This window comes from Mustela putorius, unplaced genomic scaffold (assembly GCF_011764305.1).
Source record: "Mustela putorius furo isolate JIRA1106 unplaced genomic scaffold, ASM1176430v1.1 tig00003983_pilon_pilon_pilon, whole genome shotgun sequence".
In the NCBI taxonomy this organism is placed as follows: domain Eukaryota; kingdom Metazoa; phylum Chordata; class Mammalia; order Carnivora; family Mustelidae; genus Mustela; species Mustela putorius.
Genome location: NW_025422123.1, coordinates 876,317 through 897,854, shown reverse-complemented (window position 1 = coordinate 897,854; position 21,538 = coordinate 876,317). Strand labels below are relative to the sequence as shown.

The 21,538-nt window shown below is 36.5% G+C and overlaps 1 protein-coding gene across 2 annotated transcripts in view; it reads right to left on the bottom strand.

Annotated features, from left to right (window-relative positions):
* Positions 1 to 21,538, bottom strand: part of MAN1A1 (mannosidase alpha class 1A member 1) — a 163,698-nt gene that overhangs the window by 106,151 nt on the left and 36,009 nt on the right. For both annotated transcript variants that reach the window (XM_004740101.2, XM_045071262.1), the window contains exons 3-4: positions 15,794 to 15,890; positions 13,280 to 13,395 (exon numbers count right to left, since the gene is read on the bottom strand). In XM_004740101.2, coding sequence (XP_004740158.1) covers positions 13,280 to 13,395; positions 15,794 to 15,890 — 213 coding nt within the window. The remainder of the gene's footprint in view (positions 1 to 13,279; positions 13,396 to 15,793; positions 15,891 to 21,538) is intronic.

Sequence of the window (21,538 nt, the reverse complement as noted above, 5' to 3'; positions counted from 1 at the left end):
TTGTTTAGCAGTACTTCATAATTTGCAACATGTACCTGATATAATTTGACTACAAACACTCTATAAGCTGTAATTTATCAATGAATGTATCGTTCTGAATGAACATTGTATAAATATTGGTAAAAGCTTTTATATCCCACAAGATTACTGATATGGAAAAAGGAAGGGAATTCATTAAATTATTTTAGTTCACACAGCTGTATTTCTTATGTCTAAAGGCAACAATGTCTTATAATAAAATCTAATGAATTTAAACCCTCAAATTATATCACTCTCTATTTTTACTTGTGTTTTTCAGTTTGTTTTCTTTGTTTTAAAGATTTTATTTATTTATTTGAGAGAGAGAGAATGAGAGCACAAGCAGGGAGAGTAGCAGATGGAGAGGTAGAAACAGGGTTCCTGCCGAGCAGGGAGCCCGATGTAGGGCTCACTTCCAGGACCCTGGGATCATGACCTGAGCTGAAAGCAGCTGCTCAAATGACTGAGCCACCCAGGCACCCCTGTTTTTCAGTTTTCAAACCTGAGAACAGTCCTCCACATTTTTTCCTACTAAAGCCCATTAAAGTAATTTTATATTCTGGTTCTGGCTATGGGTTTACCAGAGATGCATTCTCTTCTTCCTATGAAAATTTTGGATAATCAGGACTTTTATATAGATGGCTGATAAAAATTACTGTAAGATAGAAGACTGAGACATGTCAAATACTATCGTAAATACATCTTCAGCTAGACATCAGTCACATATTGGATACAGTTATTCAACCAGTGACTGATCCAGCAATGTATTCTAGAGCCTAAATTCTGTTTATCTTGCTCGGTAAAATATCGAGAAATGACCTTGCAAAGTACCATGCTCAAGGTCAGTTGCTTTGCCTTTTGAATTTCATGGATCTAACAGTCTGGTGAAACTGTCCAAGAAGCAAATCTGGCTTGTTAGTGAATACATGCAGCTTTCCAGTGATTTCTGTGTCCTTGCCTTTAAAAGGCTTTTCAGGAATGTCATATTACCATTAGTAGTACTCAAGAATCATCATATTTTTCTCCTTTTGAAAACTGGAATGATGTTAGAATTCCCATTATTTTACTTCTTTTCATCAAAGTTAAAAATTTTTAATATTTTTTACTGTTATGTTAGTCACCATACAGTACATCATTAGTTTTTGATGTAGTGTTCCATGGTTTATTGTTTGTAATAACACCCAGTTCTCCATGCAGTCCATGCCCTCCTTAAAACCCACCACCAGGCTCACCCATTTCCCACCCCCTCTCTTCTAAAACCCTTAGTTTAGGGGCACCTGGGTGGCTCAGTGGGTTAAAGCCTCTGCCTTTGGCTCAGATCATGGTCCCAGAGTCCTGGGATCGAGCCCCGCATTCAGGCTCTCTCTCAGAGGGGAGACTGCTTCTCCCTCTCTCTCTGCTTGCCTCTCTGCCTACTTGTGATCTCCGTCAAATAAATAAATAAAAATCTTAAAAAAAAAAAAAACTTAAAAACAAACAAACAACCCTCAGTTTGGGGGCACCTGAGTGGCTCAGTGGGTTAAGCCTCTGCCTTTGGCTCAGGTCCTGATCCCAGGGTCCTGTGATCGAGCCTTACATGGGGCTCTCTGCTCAGCGGGGAGCCTGCTTCCCCCCACCCCTCTGCCTACTTGTGATCTCTCTCTCTCTCTCTGTCAAATAAATAAATAAATAAAATCTTTAAAATAAAATAAAATAAAATAAACCCCTCAGTTTGTTTCCCAGAGTCCATAGTCTCTTATGGTGACTTATGTCACTTAGCATTGTCAAAGGTAAATCTAAATTATTTTGAAAGCTTAATTTGAGAGATCTTTCTATATTATTGGTTGTATTATGTTATAGGTCAGAAGGCAGATTTAGACACTTTTGGTCACTCTTTATAGATCCTTAGATGAAAAGGACTAAGAAAATAAAAATTATCCCACCACAGCAAATTGGTTTTCTATATTGGAAACAGCAAACCATAAAAACAGTCCCTAGAGTCAGAAAGACCTGGAACGGAGGGCTGCTTTTGGAACTAGCTGAGTGTGAGATCCCAGGCAAGTCACTTATTCTCTTTGAGCCTCTCTTTTCTCATTTGTAAAAAGGGGCGAGGCATTCTTTACAAGGCACTATGAGTCCATGAATAAAAAACACTGCACATGGCATGTGGCAGAAAATGCTCAGTGGAGAGCTGCTGCCATTACCCACTACACAGTAACTCAGCCTCAATAAACTAAGGTCTAGCTTAGCTTATTTCCACAGGGCTTACTGGAAAATCAGAAACTCCAGAATCCTAATATTCTAAATTCTAGAATGCAAACTGACACATCTGCTTTCACCCTCAGGGGAATCCTATTTCTCGATGGCTAAAAATCCTCTTTTGAAATATAGTACCCCAACCAAACTTCCTTTTGGGTTTGATCTACCTTATAGGCTATCTGGATTTTCAAAAGGGAATTTCTACAATCAGGGTTTTAGGTTATTTTTACACATTTATGATTATGATTTCCATTAAAATAATCTTGTTATATCTAAAGTGAATATATTCATCCCATCAATATTCATGCAGTGTCTTCTAAGATGTTTTGGAACTTCTGCAGTGACTTAGCCTAAAGACAGAGAGGGGTTAGGGCAGGAAGAGGACAGTATGTCAAGAAGGAGAGCCCCAAACAGCCTATAACATGAAAATCTTCTGTGATTTTTTCTAACAGTTAATGAGAATTTTGCAGACTCCTTAACCTTGTGTTTATTTTAAAATAAAATTTCCTTCCTTAAATCTGTAAGTCAGGTGACATTGCAAGAATATTCTCCATGTATTCTATGGCTAGTCCACTGTCATAGGTGAATGTCAGTTTGAGAAGAAGATCCTGGCTTCTGGCTATACTGCATACACCTATTTGTTAATATCACAATCAATAAACAAGTGGAAGTTGGAAATTTTGGTTGATTTGGTAAAATATATGTTACAAAGATACATGGTATAAATAAAGTCACATCTAGAATCTAGAAGGGAGTATGACAAATCATGGAAAACCTGGGCATCAGTACTAATCTCATACTGTCTTGGGTGTCTTAGACTTATAATTTCTGTAAGTTTATCCCTCCTATTTCTGGTCTTTGGTTCACTACATATATGTGAATTATGAGATAAACTGATAAAGATGGCTAAAATGGATAAAAGAGTTTAATTCAATAAACCATTTTATATGTCTCCTTCTCCCAATCCTTAACATTATCCTCCATATCTCTATTGGGAAAGTTTCCTTCAGTCAACAGATTTGCTATGATTCATGAGTACAAGGAACCTAATTCTCCCTGAGCAAGTGGGAAAGTGAACACTTCAAAATTCATATGCCTAAAAGATTAACTTTCTCCCACTAGACAAGGCCTCATTATAAACAACTCGGAAAATTTTGTTAAGTACTTATCAGGTATTTTTTGTAGGCAATTTATGCACTGAAATTTTCTATAAAATGAAAGATTTTAATAGATCTTAGTTAAGTCAAAGAATGGGGCTATCAGAATAACAAGTTTAGTTTATAGCACAGATCTAGCCATAGTTTTCTTCTGATAGAGCAGCTACAGAGGCAGAAATTTCCCCTGAAGAAATTTTGTGTTATTTCTTTGCGCAAGACTTACAATTATTTAGAATCAAACTTACACCAAATTTAAGAAATTCTTAATTCTTATGATTCCAAGGGGGCATACAGATCTGATTGACTGCACTGAATTGAAAAAGATCTCTTGGAAAAGGAGTTTTATCTTCAGAAATATTTTAATAATATTCTGAGTACTTGGTCCTAATTCTTAGATTTTTTTTTTTTTTTAAGGAGAATTCTCTGAGCCCTCAAATCAGACACTGCTTTGCTAGCTATTCCTCCAAACTCCCTGACAGCTTTCTACTCAATGATGGTAAGCGAGAAACAAGTAAGTATTAATAATTGTCCTACAATGATACACTAATTATGTTTAATAATAACGGCTCTGCTACTAACATATATGATTTTATTTATTTATTTGAGAGAGAGAGTGAGTAGGATGAAAGGAGGGAGAGAATCTGAAACACATTTCAATGAGCCCAGAGCCCAATGCAGGGCTGTGAAATCACGATCTAAGCTGAAACGAAGAGTCCTCAGATGCTTAACTGCGTGAGCCACTCAGGCATTCCCAGATGAGACTTTTCAAAGCCATTGTTTAGGAGTGGTTACTGACCTATACACCTTGCCTGTGTTGAAGCTTAGTAGACACCTTTATTTATAAATAGTATTTCAAAGTGCATGTTATATTAGTATTTCAAGGATCAAAAGTATAAAATCCTTTTAACAGATTAAATCGCAACATTAAACAATGTAATTTAGTGTAACATATGTCCTACCAGCTTTTAGTTTCATATTTAAGTAGATATACCTCTTAAGATGAACAAAGTACAAGTTCCTTAGGCCACAAAGACAAGCAAATAACCATCTTGTCTATGTGAATAGGCTGGTTTTACTATGTAGGCCCAGAAGAACCCTCAAGTAGCAATCTAATCTATCACTAATTACTGTCAGAGAGACCAGCTCAGTATCTTTTTAAAGTCAAAATGCAAATCATCACCCTTGGCAGGCACTGATTAACATTCAGATAGAAAATACTGAATGACTCTGTTCAACAAGATAATGAACTTATCTGCACCCGCAAGGATATAATGTTGCTCTAAAACAGACCAAGGCAAATACTAAGATAAAAGTCCCTTCTTTCATGGTCTGTGGCATAGAACTTTGGACCTAAGTCAAGTACTGATCCAGGCCTTTGAGAAGATCACAAATTGCTTTTTGAGGTCAATTTATTTACATCTTTTCAACAGGGAATCTTATAACTTATTTTCCTGAAAAACGGTGGCATTCTGTCTGGATAAAAGAACAGTCTGGATCCTTAAACTTTTGGTGGGAATATAAATTGGTGCAGCCACTGTGGAAAATAGTATGGAGAGGTTCCTCAAAAAATTAAAATACCATACGATCCAGTAATTCCACTTTTGGGTATTAACTGAAAGAAAATGAAAACAACTAATCCAAAATGGTACATGGTATGCGTATGCATGTATGCGTGCACACACGCGTGCACACACACGAATACTACTCAGCCATGTGCAAAAGTATAAAACCTTGCCATTTGTGACATGAATGGACCTAGAATGTATGATGCTAAGTAAAATAAATCAGATAAATACCATGAATCTTTACAAATACCATATGATTTCATTTATATGTGGAATCTAAAAGAACAAATGAACAAACAAAACCAGAAACAGATTCACAAATACTGAGAATAATCTGGTTGTTGCCAGAGGTGAGGGAGCGGGGGAAATAGGTGAAGGGGATTAAAAAGCATAAACTTCCAGTTATGAAATAAATAAGTCACAGGAATGAAAAGTACAGCATAGAGAATATAGTCACTAATATTGCAATAACGCTGTATGGTGACAGAAGGTGCCTATTTTTATGTTGTAACCATTGCATAATGAATGGAATTGTGAAATCACCGTATTGTATACTTGAAAGTAATGTAACACTGTATGTCAACTATACTTCAAATACAAGGGGGAAAGAGATAAAGTTACTTTTGCTACCAGTGTCTCTGTTATCTTAAACAAAGAGTATTCATTACAATCAAAGGTACAATCCATGTGGCTTATCAAAGACCACCATCTCAATGTGTTGCTAGGTAAGCACTGGGAATAGGCTAATCATCTATGCTTTGTCATTCTCAAAGCTCGGCCTCTCATACAGAGGTTTCACTTCACCTCAGTGAAGAAAAATGCTTTTTCATAGTAATTTTAATATAACTTTGGCTTTCACTGAGGTTTTATATAAGAAGTTGTTATCTCAAAAAAATTTCTACATATTCTATAAAATTCATACTGATGATAGTTTTCGATAGTTCCCATCCAAGGATGTAGGTAATCAATACTTCTTTGAGGTGACAGTAAAGAATAGGAAGCACAGAACTGAATTTAGAAATGCCCAAATATGAAACTCTTGATCATTTGTCCCTATGTTAATGATTTTCCCCTACCAGAAGCCACCACAAATCCCTTCTGAAAGTAGGCTAGATAAAAACAAGTGCCTCGACTGCACTTGAACTCCAGATCATTTCCAACTATTTCAAAATATGATACAGTCCAGTTTCTTGTGCACCTTTTCAGCTTGTCTTCTAGCTGAGTCTAGCACAGTTTCTTTGGAAATAGGACAAGACAGCTTTACTTCTCATTCACTTTAATTAGAATTTATTGACTACCTATGGAAAAATGCACTCTAATGAGGGCTATGATATTAAGATTACATGCTTAATTTTGGAGGACTCATTCTCTGGCTGCCTATGTATTTCTCAACTCTTTGTATTTCCTCTCCAATAAAAACAGGGTCACTGAGTTAGACAGACATCGTCACCCATAGCTCTTACTGGCTGCATGATTTGGGGCAGATTAATTAACTACCTTTTCATTTATAAAGACAAAGAAAATACCACTTACCCTGTATGGTGGTCACAAACACTAAACAAGATAGCTTATGGGGAAAAAAAAATCATCTAGCATACTTGGCAAGTTGCCATACTCTTTAAATGGTGGTTTCCTCTTTCCTTTCTTCTTTCCTAAGAGAACCTGGCCCTAGCTATCTATTCTATTTTTCCTTCTAGACTATAAGTGACATGAGGGTAAGTAATTGACATTTAAAGGGTATTTGATAAATAATACATGAATGGAATAATGAATAATGAGTAACCAAGAATTTTAGATTCTTTGTTTTAAGGATTACTTTGAATTAAAACCATAAAGCTCACCCATGGGAGTCTACCAATTGAGGTCTGTCCAGACCAGTGTGCCCCTACAGATACTTGAATGGAATACAAAGCTCCACCTGGGAAACTCTTGCTCCTACATATTATCCCAGTGATTTATTTTAAGCCAGTTATTAAAGCCATTTGAACTTTGTGCTACCAAGTATGCAAATTAAATCAACTTGCTATGTTTTAATTAAAGAAAATGAGTTTTAGTTAATGACCGTATAAACCAATAAAAAACATTTACTTTACACCTTTAAGTGATGCAAATTGAATATTTCACATACAAAGAAATTTATTTTTGACTGAAAGATTGGTTTATACTCAGGAGCACCACAGGATAAACCAAGTCTCAATTGCAGTGTTCTTGTTTCAGTTTCCTTCTTATTTTCCCCTTGTAATAAATTTGGATGCTTTAACTTTTTTTTGTAATACTCTCACATCGTCAATTATAATACTTTATCAGGAAAAAATATTAATTTAAAAACAAGCAACGGGGAGCCTCAGTGGCTCAGTGAGTTAAGCCTCTGCCTTCAGCTCAGATCATGATCTCAGGGTCCTGGGATCTAGCCCTTCATTAGGCTCTCTGCTCAGCAGGGAGCTTATTTCTCCCTCTCTCTCTGCCTGCTTCTCTGCCTACTTGTGATCTCTCTTTCCGTCAAATAAATAAATAAAATCTTAAAAACAAAACAGAACAAAAAACAAGCAATATTTTATTCAAGCTGGAATAATATTACATGTCATCCCTAAAAATAACACAATTTTTCTCTCTTTGCTTAAGCTTTTCAAACTCTCTGCCCATCAGATAAATGGAGAAAGTTTGTGTTTTCAGAAAGAAAACTGCATAATTGTTGGTATAGTCAACTGAATCTCTGCGTAAATTGAGTGAGTATAAAACAAATTCTCATATAAGTTATATCAGAATCAAGTACAAAACTCCTAGCTGAGTAACTTTATAATAATTAGGAGAGTAAAACAATATAGCTTTCCTGAATTTTATTTACTAATTATATTTTTTAAAAAAATATTTATTTAATTTTTTTGGTGCAAAAAGGTGATTTTATTAAAGCAGGGGGACAAGACCCATGGGCAGAAAGAGCTGCTGCCTTTATTCACTAATTTTAATACAAAAAGTACTATCACTTAAATGTTATTAATAAACTTGTTTAAAGGAAAATATGACAATACCCAAAGAGAGAACTATAACAAATATATTTGAAGACCTCTCACATTAGCAATGGTATTAGAATAAGCAGAAATTTGAAACCTGTGGCTAAGAACATTTTGAAAGATACAGACCAAGATTACCAATAGGAGTTCTAAAATGGTATTTTATACAAGTCTATCAATTAATTGGATAACCAGGATAAAAATCCTCTTAAAAAATAAAAATACAATTTTAAATAAACAACATTAAGTCAGTAGCTTAGCAATCACTTAACAATAGTCCAATGGCTTTATCTTACAAGTATGGAAGCAAAAAAAATTGGCTCTTTTCCACAGTCTGATATCCCCTATTAGATTCCCTCTGCTTCCTCACGGGTCCCCATGGTCCACAGAACACATTCATGTCTCCTGGTAGTGGGCTAAGGTCAGCCAACTGTCTTCTGGTACCTTGTCTGTTAGGTTGAGAGGCCTTTGTCCTTAGTTCTTTTAAATAAATGATTCCAAAATTTCTCAGACTACTGCTGGTCATGAAAACAAAGAACTGTTGCAGTATTTAGTGATGTTTGGGGAAGCAATTCTTTTTTTTTTTTTTTCTTTTTTATGTTATGTTTAGTCACCATACAGTACATCATTAAGCAATTCTTTAATTATTAGGACTAGGGACCTGGATACTGTTCAGGTCTAGTAGCACTATGTGTACTTTCCTGTCCTCAATCATTCAATTTTAGATAAATAAGTTCAGTAAGGATGCAGGATACAAATTAATATATAGAAATCTGTTGCATTTCTATACATTAACAAGGAAGCAGCAGAAAGAGAAATTAAGAAAACAATCCCATTTACAACAGCACCAAAAGTAATAAAATACCTAGGAATAAACTTAACCAAGGAGGAGTATTCTGTAAAACTAAAACAATAGTGAAAGAAACTGGAGATGACACAAACAAATGGAAAGATATTCTAGGCTTATGGACTAGGAGAGCCAATATGACTAAAATGTCTATACCACGCAAGACAATCATAGATTAAATGCAATCCCTATCAAAATATCAACATTTTTCACAGAGCTAACACAAATAACCCTAAAATTTTTATGGAATCACAAAGGCCCACAAATAGCCAAAGCAATCCAGAAAAAGAACAAAGTTGGCGGCATCAGAATCCCAAATTTCAAGGTAGACAACAAAGCTGTGGCAATCAAAACAGCATGGTACTGGCATAAAAATAGACACAAAGATCAAAAGAACAATAGAGAGCCTAGAAATAGACACATGCTTATTTGGACAATTAATCTACGATGAGCAAGAATATGCAATGCAATGGAGCAAAGACAGTCACTTCAACATATGATGCTGGGAAAACTGGATAGCTACATGCAAAAGAATGAAACTACACCACTTTTTTAGACCACATGCAAAAATAAACTCAAAGTGGATTACATATCGATATGTGAGACCTAAAACCATAAAATTCCTAGAAGAAAAACATAGGCAGTAATTTCCCTCAGACAACAGACAAAAGCAAAGTGAGAAGATTAGAACTATACCAAAGTAAAAAACTTCTGCCTAGCAAAGGAAACCATCAACAAAACAAAAAGGCAACCTACTGAATGGAAGAAGATATTTGCAAATGACATATCTGATAAGGGGTTAACATCCAAAATATATAATATAAAGAACTTTTACAATTTAAGACCAAAAAAGCAATCTGATTAAAAAATGGGCAGAGAACCCGAATAGACATTTTTTTCAAAAAAGACATACAGCTGGCTAACAGATACATGAAAGATGTTCAACATCACTCGTCACCAGGGAAATGGAAATTAAAATCACATGAGATATCGCCTTAATGCACAAGAAATAACAAGTTGTTGGTGAGGATGTGGAGAAATAGGAACACTTGCGCACTGTCAGTGGAAATGCAAATTGGTGCAGAAACTATAGGAAATAGTATGAAGGTTCCTCTAAAACTTAAAAACAGAATTACCATGTGATTCCATATTCCACTAGTGGGTATTCACCCAAAGAAAATGGTAAGACTGATTTGAAAAGATATATGTGAGGAAGGGAAAACTAAACGGGAAGAAATCAGAAAGGGAGACAAACCATGAGAGACTATGAACTCCAGGAAACAAACTGAGGGTTGCAGAAGGGAGGGGCATGGGGGGATGGGGTACCTGGGTGATGGGTATTAAGGAGGGCACGTGTGATGAGCACTGTTATATGCAACTAATGAATCGTTGAACACTACATCAAAAACTAAAGATATGGGGCACCTGGGTGGTTCAGTGGGTTAAGCCTCTGCCTTCGGCTCCAGTCATGGTTCCAGGGTCCTGGGATTGAGCCCCGAGGATCCAGCCCCGTGTTGGGCTCTCTGCTCAGCGGGGAGCCTGCTTCCTTCCTCTCTCTCTGCCTACCTATGATCTCTGTCTGTCAAACAAATAAATAAAATCTTTAAAATAAAAACAACTAATGATACTATATGTTGACTAACTGAACATAATAAAAAATAAATTAAAAAAAAAAGAAAAGATATATGTGCCCTTATCTTTACTGCCGTAATAGTTATAAGAGCCAAGATATGGCAACAACCCAAGTGACCATCGATAGATGAACAGATGAATAAGATGTGATATATACACTTGGAATTTTACCTAGTCATAAAAAAATGATATTGTGCCATCTGCAACAACATGGATAGACTTACAGGGTAAAATGATAAGTGCAATAAGTCAGTCTGAGGAAGCCAAATACCATACGATCTCAGTCATATGTGGAAATTTAAGAAACAAAAGAAAGAAAAAGAAGCCAAGAGAAAAGAAAAAAGCCCCCCAAACCAGACTCTTCAATACAGAGAACTGTGTTAATACAAAGTAAGGGGTTGGAGGGATGAAATAGTAAAGGGGATTAAGAGTATTACTTATCGGGACACCTGGGTGGCTCAGTGGGTTAAAGCCTCTGTCCAGCTCAGGTCATGATCCCAGGGTCCTGGGATCGAGGCCTACATCGGGCTCTCTGCTCAGCGCAGAGCCTGCTTCCTCCTCTCTCTCTGCCTGCCTCTCTGCCTACTTGTGATCTCTGTCAAATAATAAAATAAAATCTTAAAAAAAAAAGAAAAAAGAATATTACTTATCTTGATTAGCACTGAGAAATATATAGAACTGTTGAATCACAACATTGAAGATCCAAAACGAATATAACATTATGTTAATTGTATTTGAATTGGAGAAACAAAGAAACAAACAAAATACTGTAACGCTAGAAAAAAAAATATTTTATTTTGGAGGAATCCAGTTCCTGTTCCCCCAACCTTTCTTGAAAAGGCTGTGGAGAGAGACAAACCCTATTTAAAGGTAGGTGGCTGAATTTACTTATAAAAAACAAGGTGGGACAGACATAATAATAAGAGATAACGAACCCTCAAAAAGAAACAGAATTTTTTCTTCACTGTTTTAATTTTTCATATTCCATTCTATTGACAACATTAGAGCTACCACAAGTCATTCCAATCAAATAGCTGTGGAACCTTGAGCAAATCACCAGCTCCCTGGGTCTGTTTTCTCATCTTTAAAATGAAAGAGCTGAACACATTGATCTCCAAGGTCCCTTTATATTGGAATATGTCTTCTTTATATTCTCAATTCAATTATAAGGTAGATTAAACGCAGACTTATCTAATTGTCCTTTAAGGCAGTGATCTCCAAAATGGGGTATATAAGGCAATTAATAAGACGGTTGGGACCAAATATATGAAATTTTAATTTACACAGGTTTTTAATGTAAAGAGTTTGGAAAAAGGTTTAGTTTTACTGATCTTTAGTATTCTGACACTGGTGTCCTCACTGGGTCTCTGGGAGATAAGAGCTCCACAAAGTGGGGGTGTTGACAGGGAAACACTCTTTCTTTGTCCATTCTCAACATACAGCATGCTGTTTGTACCTGGTTATGGGGATTTACAGATATTATCGGATGCATACCAGATGGACAAGAGGCTTACAATGTTTTCTGTGAAACAATCTCAGATTAAAAATAATACCAATAATGCAAAATTAACGAATGACTAGAAAAACAGCTGGGTCAACACTTTTCCTTTTCTTAAAACAAGTTTTTTGGTCAGCCTCATTATGTGAGGTAAAAGAGTGACTATGGAATTAGATTCACTCTGACATGATGTTGTCCTCCCAGATCAAAATTACTAAGTGTGGCAAGTGTTCATTCTCCTTAATTCTGAACCTTTTCCTTAGTGTATAATGGGTTTTGAAGTATTTGCTAAGAATGATCGTACACATACAAAGATTTTTTAAAAGATTTCAAATACATAGTGACAGCATTCTATACAGATGGGGGTATACAGTGAACAAAGGTTGAAGCTGTTTATGTGTGAGTGTGGATGCTGTTTACTGGAAAATCACCATGGTATTGCTGCCTCAGCCTTCAAGTGGCCTGTGGGGGACCTCTGACAGCGCTTGCCTCTCCCTCACGCAAGTGCAGCCCTGGAGAACAGCCCGCAGAAGCATAAGCAAATTCTAGTCCCTGATATGACTCCTCTAGTCGCCCTTGTGACCAAGAGTCTCCCTCACCCGCCAGGGCCTTTCCTTTGTGTACTCCTTAGAAAAGACCCCTGTGGCACTCACCAAAACCTAGCTCTTTTTGGTTTGATTTGACCATTTTGGCCTTAGCCTAGGACCCCACAGGCCTATAGCCACCCTAAGAAGGGCATGTGCCCCAGGTCCTGTCTGTCCTCTGCCTCAACATCTCTGTGTGACCCCTGGAGGCTGCTGTGTACTTCCTCAGGACCTGTGAGTAATAAGCTTCTCTACCTTAATTTCTCTGGGGTCTTTTGTTGAAATTTAGCACATCATCTGGCACCCAGTGTTCCATTGAACAAAATCAAAACAACGTCATGGCACAGTGCAAAACAGGACTTGTGGAGCCACATGGTCTCACGGCCCTGACATGCTACTAGCTGTGCTCTGGGTAAAGCTCGGGAGCTCCAGTTTCTAAACTGTGCAGAAGGAAAACAAGGCCCATCTCACAGGATGGTTGTGGCACTTGAACATGAACACTTGGCACATGAAGGTCTCAGTAAATTTTAATTTCTTTTTCCTTCCTCTGAATTTGCCAAAAAATAAAGACGTACTTATGTAGTAAGGGAGGGCAAGAATACAGTGTGGTGCTATTTAAAATTGCATTATTTGTTTCTGCTAGGTCATATAACACAATAATTGGCCCCACAACCAGTTTGTCCATGTTAAGCTGAGATTTAAGAACTGAATTGGCAACTTTTAACTCACCACATTAAAATCTAGATTTTCTTCAACCCATGATTTTGCCTCTTCAAATTCATCTTTCATTTCCATTATAAAAAGTGTATCCAGGGCATCTACTATTGTTGCTCCTTTAATACTACCTGAAAATATCAGAAAAATATATACTGATTAAAATATTTGACAGACATACAAGCAGATTGACCAGTTACTTGGAAAGGGACAGGCAGAGGATAAACTGAATTTGTTAATAAAGAGTAATACTAAACAAAGTCTAAAATTCTTTCACTGAAAGAAAATTTAAAAGCTGCATTAAAACCCAACTAATAATGATTACAGGCTGTGGATTGATACACTAATCTTTAAAGTTTCTTCTGAGTAGTAGAAAGTAACTCTTAGAAATTTCAGTTGTGGCTGCATTCTCTAGCAAGAAAAAAAATAGATCTGAAACAATGGAGCAAGGCACGTATTAATTTTAATGTAATCACATCCAAGTGCACCTGTGAAAAACTTTTAAATATAATTAGAACTAAAATTATGATAGCTCTAAAAAGCCATTCTTCAAAAATGGAATTCACCCCCCTTTGAAAGCTTGACTGATCCTAACCTCCCCTCCCCCCCATGCAGCCCATCTCAACTCTATGATTCATTTCCTCCAAACTGCCTTGACGTGAAGACTTTACATTGGTCTTACACTCATCACTTACTGTCTTCCATTATGAATACTTGTGTGCATCTCTTTTAGTCTGTAAACTTTCTCAGACTGGAGAAGTCATGTCTTCTTCATCTGCACATTCCATACGAAGGGACTGAGTATGTCTCAATGCTTCATAATAATTTTAAAAATTCACCAACATATGAACAGAGAACCAAATAATCTCTTTGATAAAGATTATGACAAATCTACACAAAACTGATTTTTTTAAAAATTTCTTTTTAGTGTAATAGTATTCACTGTTTTTGCACCAAACCCAGTGCTCCATGCAATACACGCCCTCCCTAATACCCAGCATCTTGCTCCCCCGCAACCTCCCACACCTCGCCCCTTCAAGACCAATTTATTAATGATACAGGCAAATTTCATAGAGATAAAAGCAAAAATAGAATTAGATTTTTAAAAGTTATGGTGAATAATGAAATAAATAGAGGCCTCTGACTCTGCATGAAGCTTCTGAATTTGTCTTCAATTCCCACATCTCATCACCTATGTTACTGAAAATACTTTATAAAAACATCTGAAATCACTTCTGCTGCCACTACTCCAGGTTTGGGCTCTCTTCATCTCTAAACCGTGTCTCTTTAATAGGTCCACCAGTCTTTTTTCCACTTTGCCAGCTCTTCCTAACTGTTCTTACAATTCCCTTCTCCCTACCTGGGTTCCCACTTCATATGAATATCTGCAGTTGAGATGAATATCTACTGTACGATCTAATGCTTTGACAACTCACTATTTACACACAGGTCTTCTGCACGAGGCAGAAAATCTGCAAAGACTTGTATTGTGTTGATTAACACCAGTGCTGGAAGGACAGCCAAACACACGAAGATCCTGAATAAATGGAAAAGCATAGTGTGGTGATTAGGACCACAGGCTTTCACCTTAGCCACAACTGTGTTCTGGCCTCAGCTCAGTCAGTTAGTATGTGGCTAATATGAGGCAAGCTCTTCTGAGCTGCATTTTTCTCATCTATAAAATGTGTATAATAATGAGGTTAAATGAGACATCACATAAATGGCCCTTGGCACGTGTCAGTTGATACCGTTGTTTGTTATATGACTTGATACTATTTAACACCTTCAGTCACAGTATAAGTCACATTTTCTATGGGGAATTAGGAAGTCTCAGAATAAGACTTTATCCCCTTCATCCTGTCGCTTATAGGCAAAACTATGCCTGTTAAAAAAGAATCCAGTGGGATAAGAAGGGCACTGGGTACCTCTGTGACCCAAGGAACCCAACATTTCAGTTAACTAGCTTCCTCACCTCCTCAGTGGGAATGTTATTAACACCCCCAGTACCAATCACTGAGGGATGCTGTGAGGACCAAATACAATAAAGCATGCCAAATTCGATAAATGGAAGTTGAAATAACTGATCTAATCCACTCCCACTTTCTGTTCTGTGGCACAAACAGGAGAAACCCAGAGCTAAAGCTAAGAGTCACCAAGATACAGTGAAGCTCACCATGAAAGGTTGCCTTGACCAGATTATCAATAAAGACACTACTTTTACTTGACAGGTTCCTCTGCTGGGTCGCACCCTTGCAGCTAAAACTCATGATGCTGTACCTACATCCATTAAACGAGAATCTTTGGAAGTGTCTCCAGGCATTAGTATTTTTTTCAAGGGATGAAAGTGATTCTAACATAGAGTGCTCTGTTGGAAGGACACATTATGCACAGTCCTTGCAGGTAACTCCTATCAGGTATGCACGTTTCCTCACAATCAGGTGGAAGGGGCATATCAACGTCACCACCAACAAGTTCTGTCAACTGGAGAAAAGTTACTGTCATTAAGAAACCAAAGCACATACTACTCACCAAATAAACTACTCGAATGGCCTTCTTTTGATATAGGTTTCAGTTCATTTAATCCCCAGGCATACCGTTTATAATTATTCCAAGCATGTTTCATCATCTGAGAAAAGAAAATGAAAACGGGATTATAATTTGAATTTGAGAGGTTTTTGCTGAAAAATAGATCATACATGAAAGACCTAAAGGTTAAAGTTTTAAAACTCACTGCTTAATTAAAAGGATGATGATTACTTAAAAGGGTGACAGTGGTATGAATAAACTAGCACACACATATACACATTGCCTTTTTAGATTTCCAAAAGGAGATTTCTTTAAAAGAGTACATATCATTTTTTATTTAAATTCAATTATCCAACATAAAATACATCATTAGCTTCAGATGTAGAGTTCAAGAATTCGTCAGTTGCGTATAACACCCAGTTCTCATCATATCACATGACCTCCTTATTGCCCATCACCCAATTACCCCCTCCCCACATTCCCTTCCTCTCAAGTAACCTTCAGTTTGTTTCCTATAGTTAAGAGTCTCATCGTTTTTCTCCCTCTCTGATTTCTTCCCATTCCGTTTTCCCTTCCTTCTCTTATGATCCTCTGTGCTGTTTCTTATATTCCACATCTAAGTGAAACCGTATGATAATTGTCTTTCTCTGATTGACTTATCTTGCTCATCATAATACCCTCTAGTTCTATCCACATCAATGTAAATGGTAACTATTCATCCTTTCTGATAGCTGAGTAATATTCCATTGTGTGTGTGTGTACACACACATACAGACACACACACATATACCACATCTTCTTTATCCATTCATCTGTCAATGGACATCTCAGGCCTTTCACAGCGTGGCTATTGTGGACATTGCTGCAATGAACATTGAGGTGCATGTGCCCCTTTGGATCACTATGTTTGTATCTTTGGGGTAAATACCTACTAGTGCAATTGCTGGGTCATATTGTAGCTCTATTTTTAACTTCTTGAGGAAACTCCACACTATTTTCCAGAGTGGCTGTGCCAGCTTGCACTTCCTTCAACAGTGTTAAGAGGGTTTCCCTTTCTCTGCATTCTTGCTAACACCTGTTGTTTCCTGACTTATTAATTTTAGCCCTTCTGACTGGTGAATGGTAATATCTCATTGTGGTTTTGATTTGTATTTCCCTGATACAAAGTGATGTGGAGCATTTTTTCATGTGTCTGTTGACCATGTGGATGTCTTCTTTGGTAAAATGTTTGTTCAAGTCTTCTGTCCATTTCTTGACTGGATTATCTGTTTTTTGGATATTGAATTTGGTAAGTTCCTTACAGATCTTGGATACTAGTCCTTTATCTGATAGTCATTTTCAAATATCTTCTTCCATTCCATAGGTTGCCTTTTAGTTTTTTTGACTGTTTCCTTTGCTGTGCAAAAGCTTTTTATCTTGATGAAGTCCCAAGTTCATTTTTGTTTTTGTTTCCCTTGCCTTTGGAGACATGTCTAGCAAGAAGTTGCTACAGCCAAAGTCAAAGAGGTTGCTGCCTGTGTTCTCAAGGATTCTGATGGATTCCTATCTCACATTTAGGTCCTTCATCCATTTTGAGTTTATCTTTGTGTGTGGTGTAAGAAAAATGGTCCAGTTTCATTCTTCTGCATGTAGCTGTCCAATTTTCCTAGAACCATTTTTCCATTGGATAGTCTTTCCTGCTTTGTCAACGATTAGTTGACCATAGTGTTGAGGGTTCATTTATGCATTCTCTATTCTGTTCCATTGATCTATGTGTCTGTTTTTATGCCAATACCATACAGTCTTGATTACAGCTTTGTAATATAGCTTGAAGTCTGCCATTGTGATGTCACCAGCTTTGGTTTTCTTTTTCAACATTCCTCTAGCTATACAGGGTCTTTTGTAGTTCCATACAAATATGAGGATTATTTGTTCTAGTTCTGTGAAAAAAGTTGATGGTGTTTTAATAGGGATTGCACTGAATGTGTAGATTGTTCTAGATAGCATAGACATTTTAACAATACTTGTTCTTTCAATCCATGAGCATGGAACATTTTCCATTACTTCGTGTCTACGAAGAAATGGACACTTTCTTTCATACGTATTCTGTAGTTTTTAGATACAGATCATTTACCTCTTTGGTTAGGTTTATTCCTAGGTATCTTATGGCTTTTGGTGCAATTGCAAATGGAATCGATTCCTTAATAGTTCTTTCTTCTGTCCCACTGTTAGGGTACAGAAATGTAACTGACTTCTGTGAACTGATTTTTATATCCTGCCATGTGGCTGAATTCTTATATGAGTTCTAGCAATTTGGGGGTGGTGTCCTTTGGGTTTTCCACATAAAGTATCATGTAATCCGAGAAGCATGAGAGTTTGACTCTTCTTTGCCAATTTAAATGCCTTTTATTTCTTCATGTTAAGTGCTGAGCCTAGGACTTCCAGTGCTATGTTGAACAACAGTGGTGAGAGTGGACATCCCTGCCATGTTCCTGACCTTAGGGGAAAAGCTCTCAGATTTTCCCCATTGAGAATGCTATTCACTGTGGGCTTTTTGTAAATGGTGTTTATGATATTGAGGTATGTTCCCTCTATCCCTACATTGTGGAGAGTTTTAATCAAGAAACAATGTTGTACTTTATCAAATGTTTTTTCTGCATCAATTGAGAGGATCATATGTTTCTTGTCTTGTCTTTTTTAATGTGATCTATCACGTTGATTGATTTGTGAATGTTGAACCACCCAGGCATCCCTGGAATAAATCTCACTTGGTTGTGGTGAATAATCCTTTTAATGTACTGTTGGATCCTACTGGCTAGTTTCTTGGTGAGAATTTTGGCATCTATGTTCAACAGGGATATGGGTCTGTAATTCTCCTGTTTGGTGGGGTCTTTGTCTAGTTTTGGGATCAGGGTAGTGCTGGCCTCATAGAACAAGTTTGGAAGTTTTCATTCCCTTTCTATAGTTTGAAACAGCTTCAGAAGAACAGATATTAGTTCTTTAAATGTTTGATAGAATCTCCCTGGGAAGCTATCCAACCCTGGACTCTTCTTTGTTGGGAAACTTTTGCTTACTGTTTCAATTTCCTTGCTGGTTATGGGTCTGTTCAGGTTTTCTATGTCTTCTTGTTTCCATTTGGTAATTTAAAAAGAGCATATGTCATTTTTAATTCAGTTCTCAGAAATTTAGCTTATCATAAAAGGATGAACCATTCTTACATTTATTTATATCACTCTCAAGAAAGATTAACTCTGCAAAGAGCCTATATTTAAGATTCTGGGTTTTGCACAAATTCTGTCAACCTCATAGTATATAGACAAATATAAAAGGCTTTAACTTTAAACACTTTGATGTATTTTGACCAAGTCAATGTTGAGAAATCTAGAAGACATAAATGAAACTCTATGATTATACCTAAATTTGGGGAAACTTTAGCCTGTTTTACTATAATCAATCTTGAATTGTATATACGTATATATATCTGTGGAACTGAAGACTGATCCTGTATACTCCCAATCTACGTTCCTTGTACCAGGAAGGGTTTTAAAGGCAAACCCTCTCTACCACAAATGGTATAAATTATTTTTAAATTAATTTTAACAAAATTAATATCTCTACATATAATGAAAACCAAATTAATTTCTCCTGGCTTATAGATAAAGTTCTGACTCATTGTGCTAAACATTAACTCTAGTAGAAAGTGAACGATTTTCAAGGGGAGAAACTGTTCTAAGAGCCTGTCAAAATAGTTATATAACAACTGTATAACAGTTGTAGAATTTTTTTATAACTCAAAGAATACAGTTATTTTTGTATTCATTTTTTAAAAAGGGCAGGGGATTCTCCATGTGTCTAGAATTTATTCATGCCATTATTCCCAATCCATTAGCAAAGGTAAGTAAAATATGGACATAATTTGAAAATATTCTAATCTGGCTCCATATCTTAAAATATCTTAAAAAGCATCACCTGAAGTTACAAATACCACATGGGGGCTGTTTGTCACTAAAAATCTTCAGTGAGATCAATATAATTTTATTAATAAGTCTTCATATGTCCCTGAACACAATAATAAACATTTCTCTTTAGCCAATTTGTATATTATCTTCCTATCTCACCACTATTATTATGAATAATAAGTACTAAATATCTGTACAATTTGCTGGATAGTCTGCTAAATGCTCTATATTCAGTATGGTACTCAATTATAATTACAACTCTGAAATGTCATATTATGATTGTTTAGTAGATAAAGAAACTGAGGCCTGGAAGTTAAAACCCAAAGAACTTTGTTCAAGGTCGTGTTATTTCTTCACAGCTGAAGAGCCAGGGTTCAATCCCTGTGTTGGCCTGACTCCAAAGCCCTGGCATTAACCAACACATTGCATCATCTTCCTTGAATGAGTCAGCATCAGAATCTTCCTTTGATGAATCAGACTATTGATCTTCCACCAGTCAACAGAATGTGGACAAGGTAGCATTTTCAAGACTTTCTCCTTATAATTTTATTAGAAAGTATAATAGATTTACAGATAAAATAACCTGACTTATAATCCCTATTATGCCACTGATTAGTCCCATAAACATGGATGAGTCATAGCTTTTATGAGACTTTATTTATCTGAAAAAAGGGGATCATAATTCCTCATGGGGCATATGTAACATAGCTTATCATTGCACCTATTGTACTGCTTCCAACATGGGGGGGTAATCACATGTTTATTGAATTTAAACCTACACAGAAACCAATTAAATTTATATCACAGAAAAAGACACCAATGAGCTTCTGAAAAGACTAGGGATATGACATCCACAAAAACACCTTGAGATTACATGTGAGTTTGATTTGGCTTTCCTATTAAACGTACTACATTTGGTAAACTTCATTCCTGTAAATTTCCAAAGACACTTAATAAATTCAAAAGCTTTTGAAATATACCTGACACGAGAACAATCACAACAAAAAAATTTTATGATGATTTGTTTCAGCTCTAAGTCTGAGTGGAAAGCAGAGTCATATACTATTAATGACTCAAAGACGGCATAAATCTTTCGATAAAAGACTGCTGCTTTATCAAAAATTATCATTTATATATGTATCACTAGTACAGAACCTCCTTGAGTTACCTCTAGTATATATTAACCTTTCTCATCTTTTTTCCCCAAGGGAAAATGTGACACTAATTGCTTTGCTTACTACATTTCGAAAGTTGCTGTGACACATTTCTCAAAATGGGTTCCTCATCCCATGAGATTTCTAGGGTTAGAGAGTGGAAAGAAAAATAAAACCATGTGGTCAAAACACCTTGAATGGAGCATAGAGTGGTTTCTCCAGGACCTCATGAAATGAAAAGGAAAGGCCATCTTGTTAACTGATTCCGGTGGCTGATGACCTCTGGAAATGATTTACCAAGTTAAAGCCAAACAGAAAACATGGTTTGTGTGTGTTTGTGCGTGTGTGCGTGTGTGCGTGTGTGTTTAGAATAACACAAAGAAAGAACTCACAAGTCGTATATAAAGTCAGCTTTGTAACTACGATTTATGACTTACACAAAGATCCGAAAACACTGAAATGCTACTGGCCTCTCATTTTACAATATTAAGCCACTAGCCAGCTGAGGGAGCTTGGCGATGAAGGCATTTAATCTCTCTAGACTCAATGTGCTTATGAGCTGATGCGATAAGAAGGTCACTTCCAAAATTCAACTACTAATAAAGAAATCCATGGATTGGATTAATTTTCATCTTCACACGCTCCTTAATTTTATT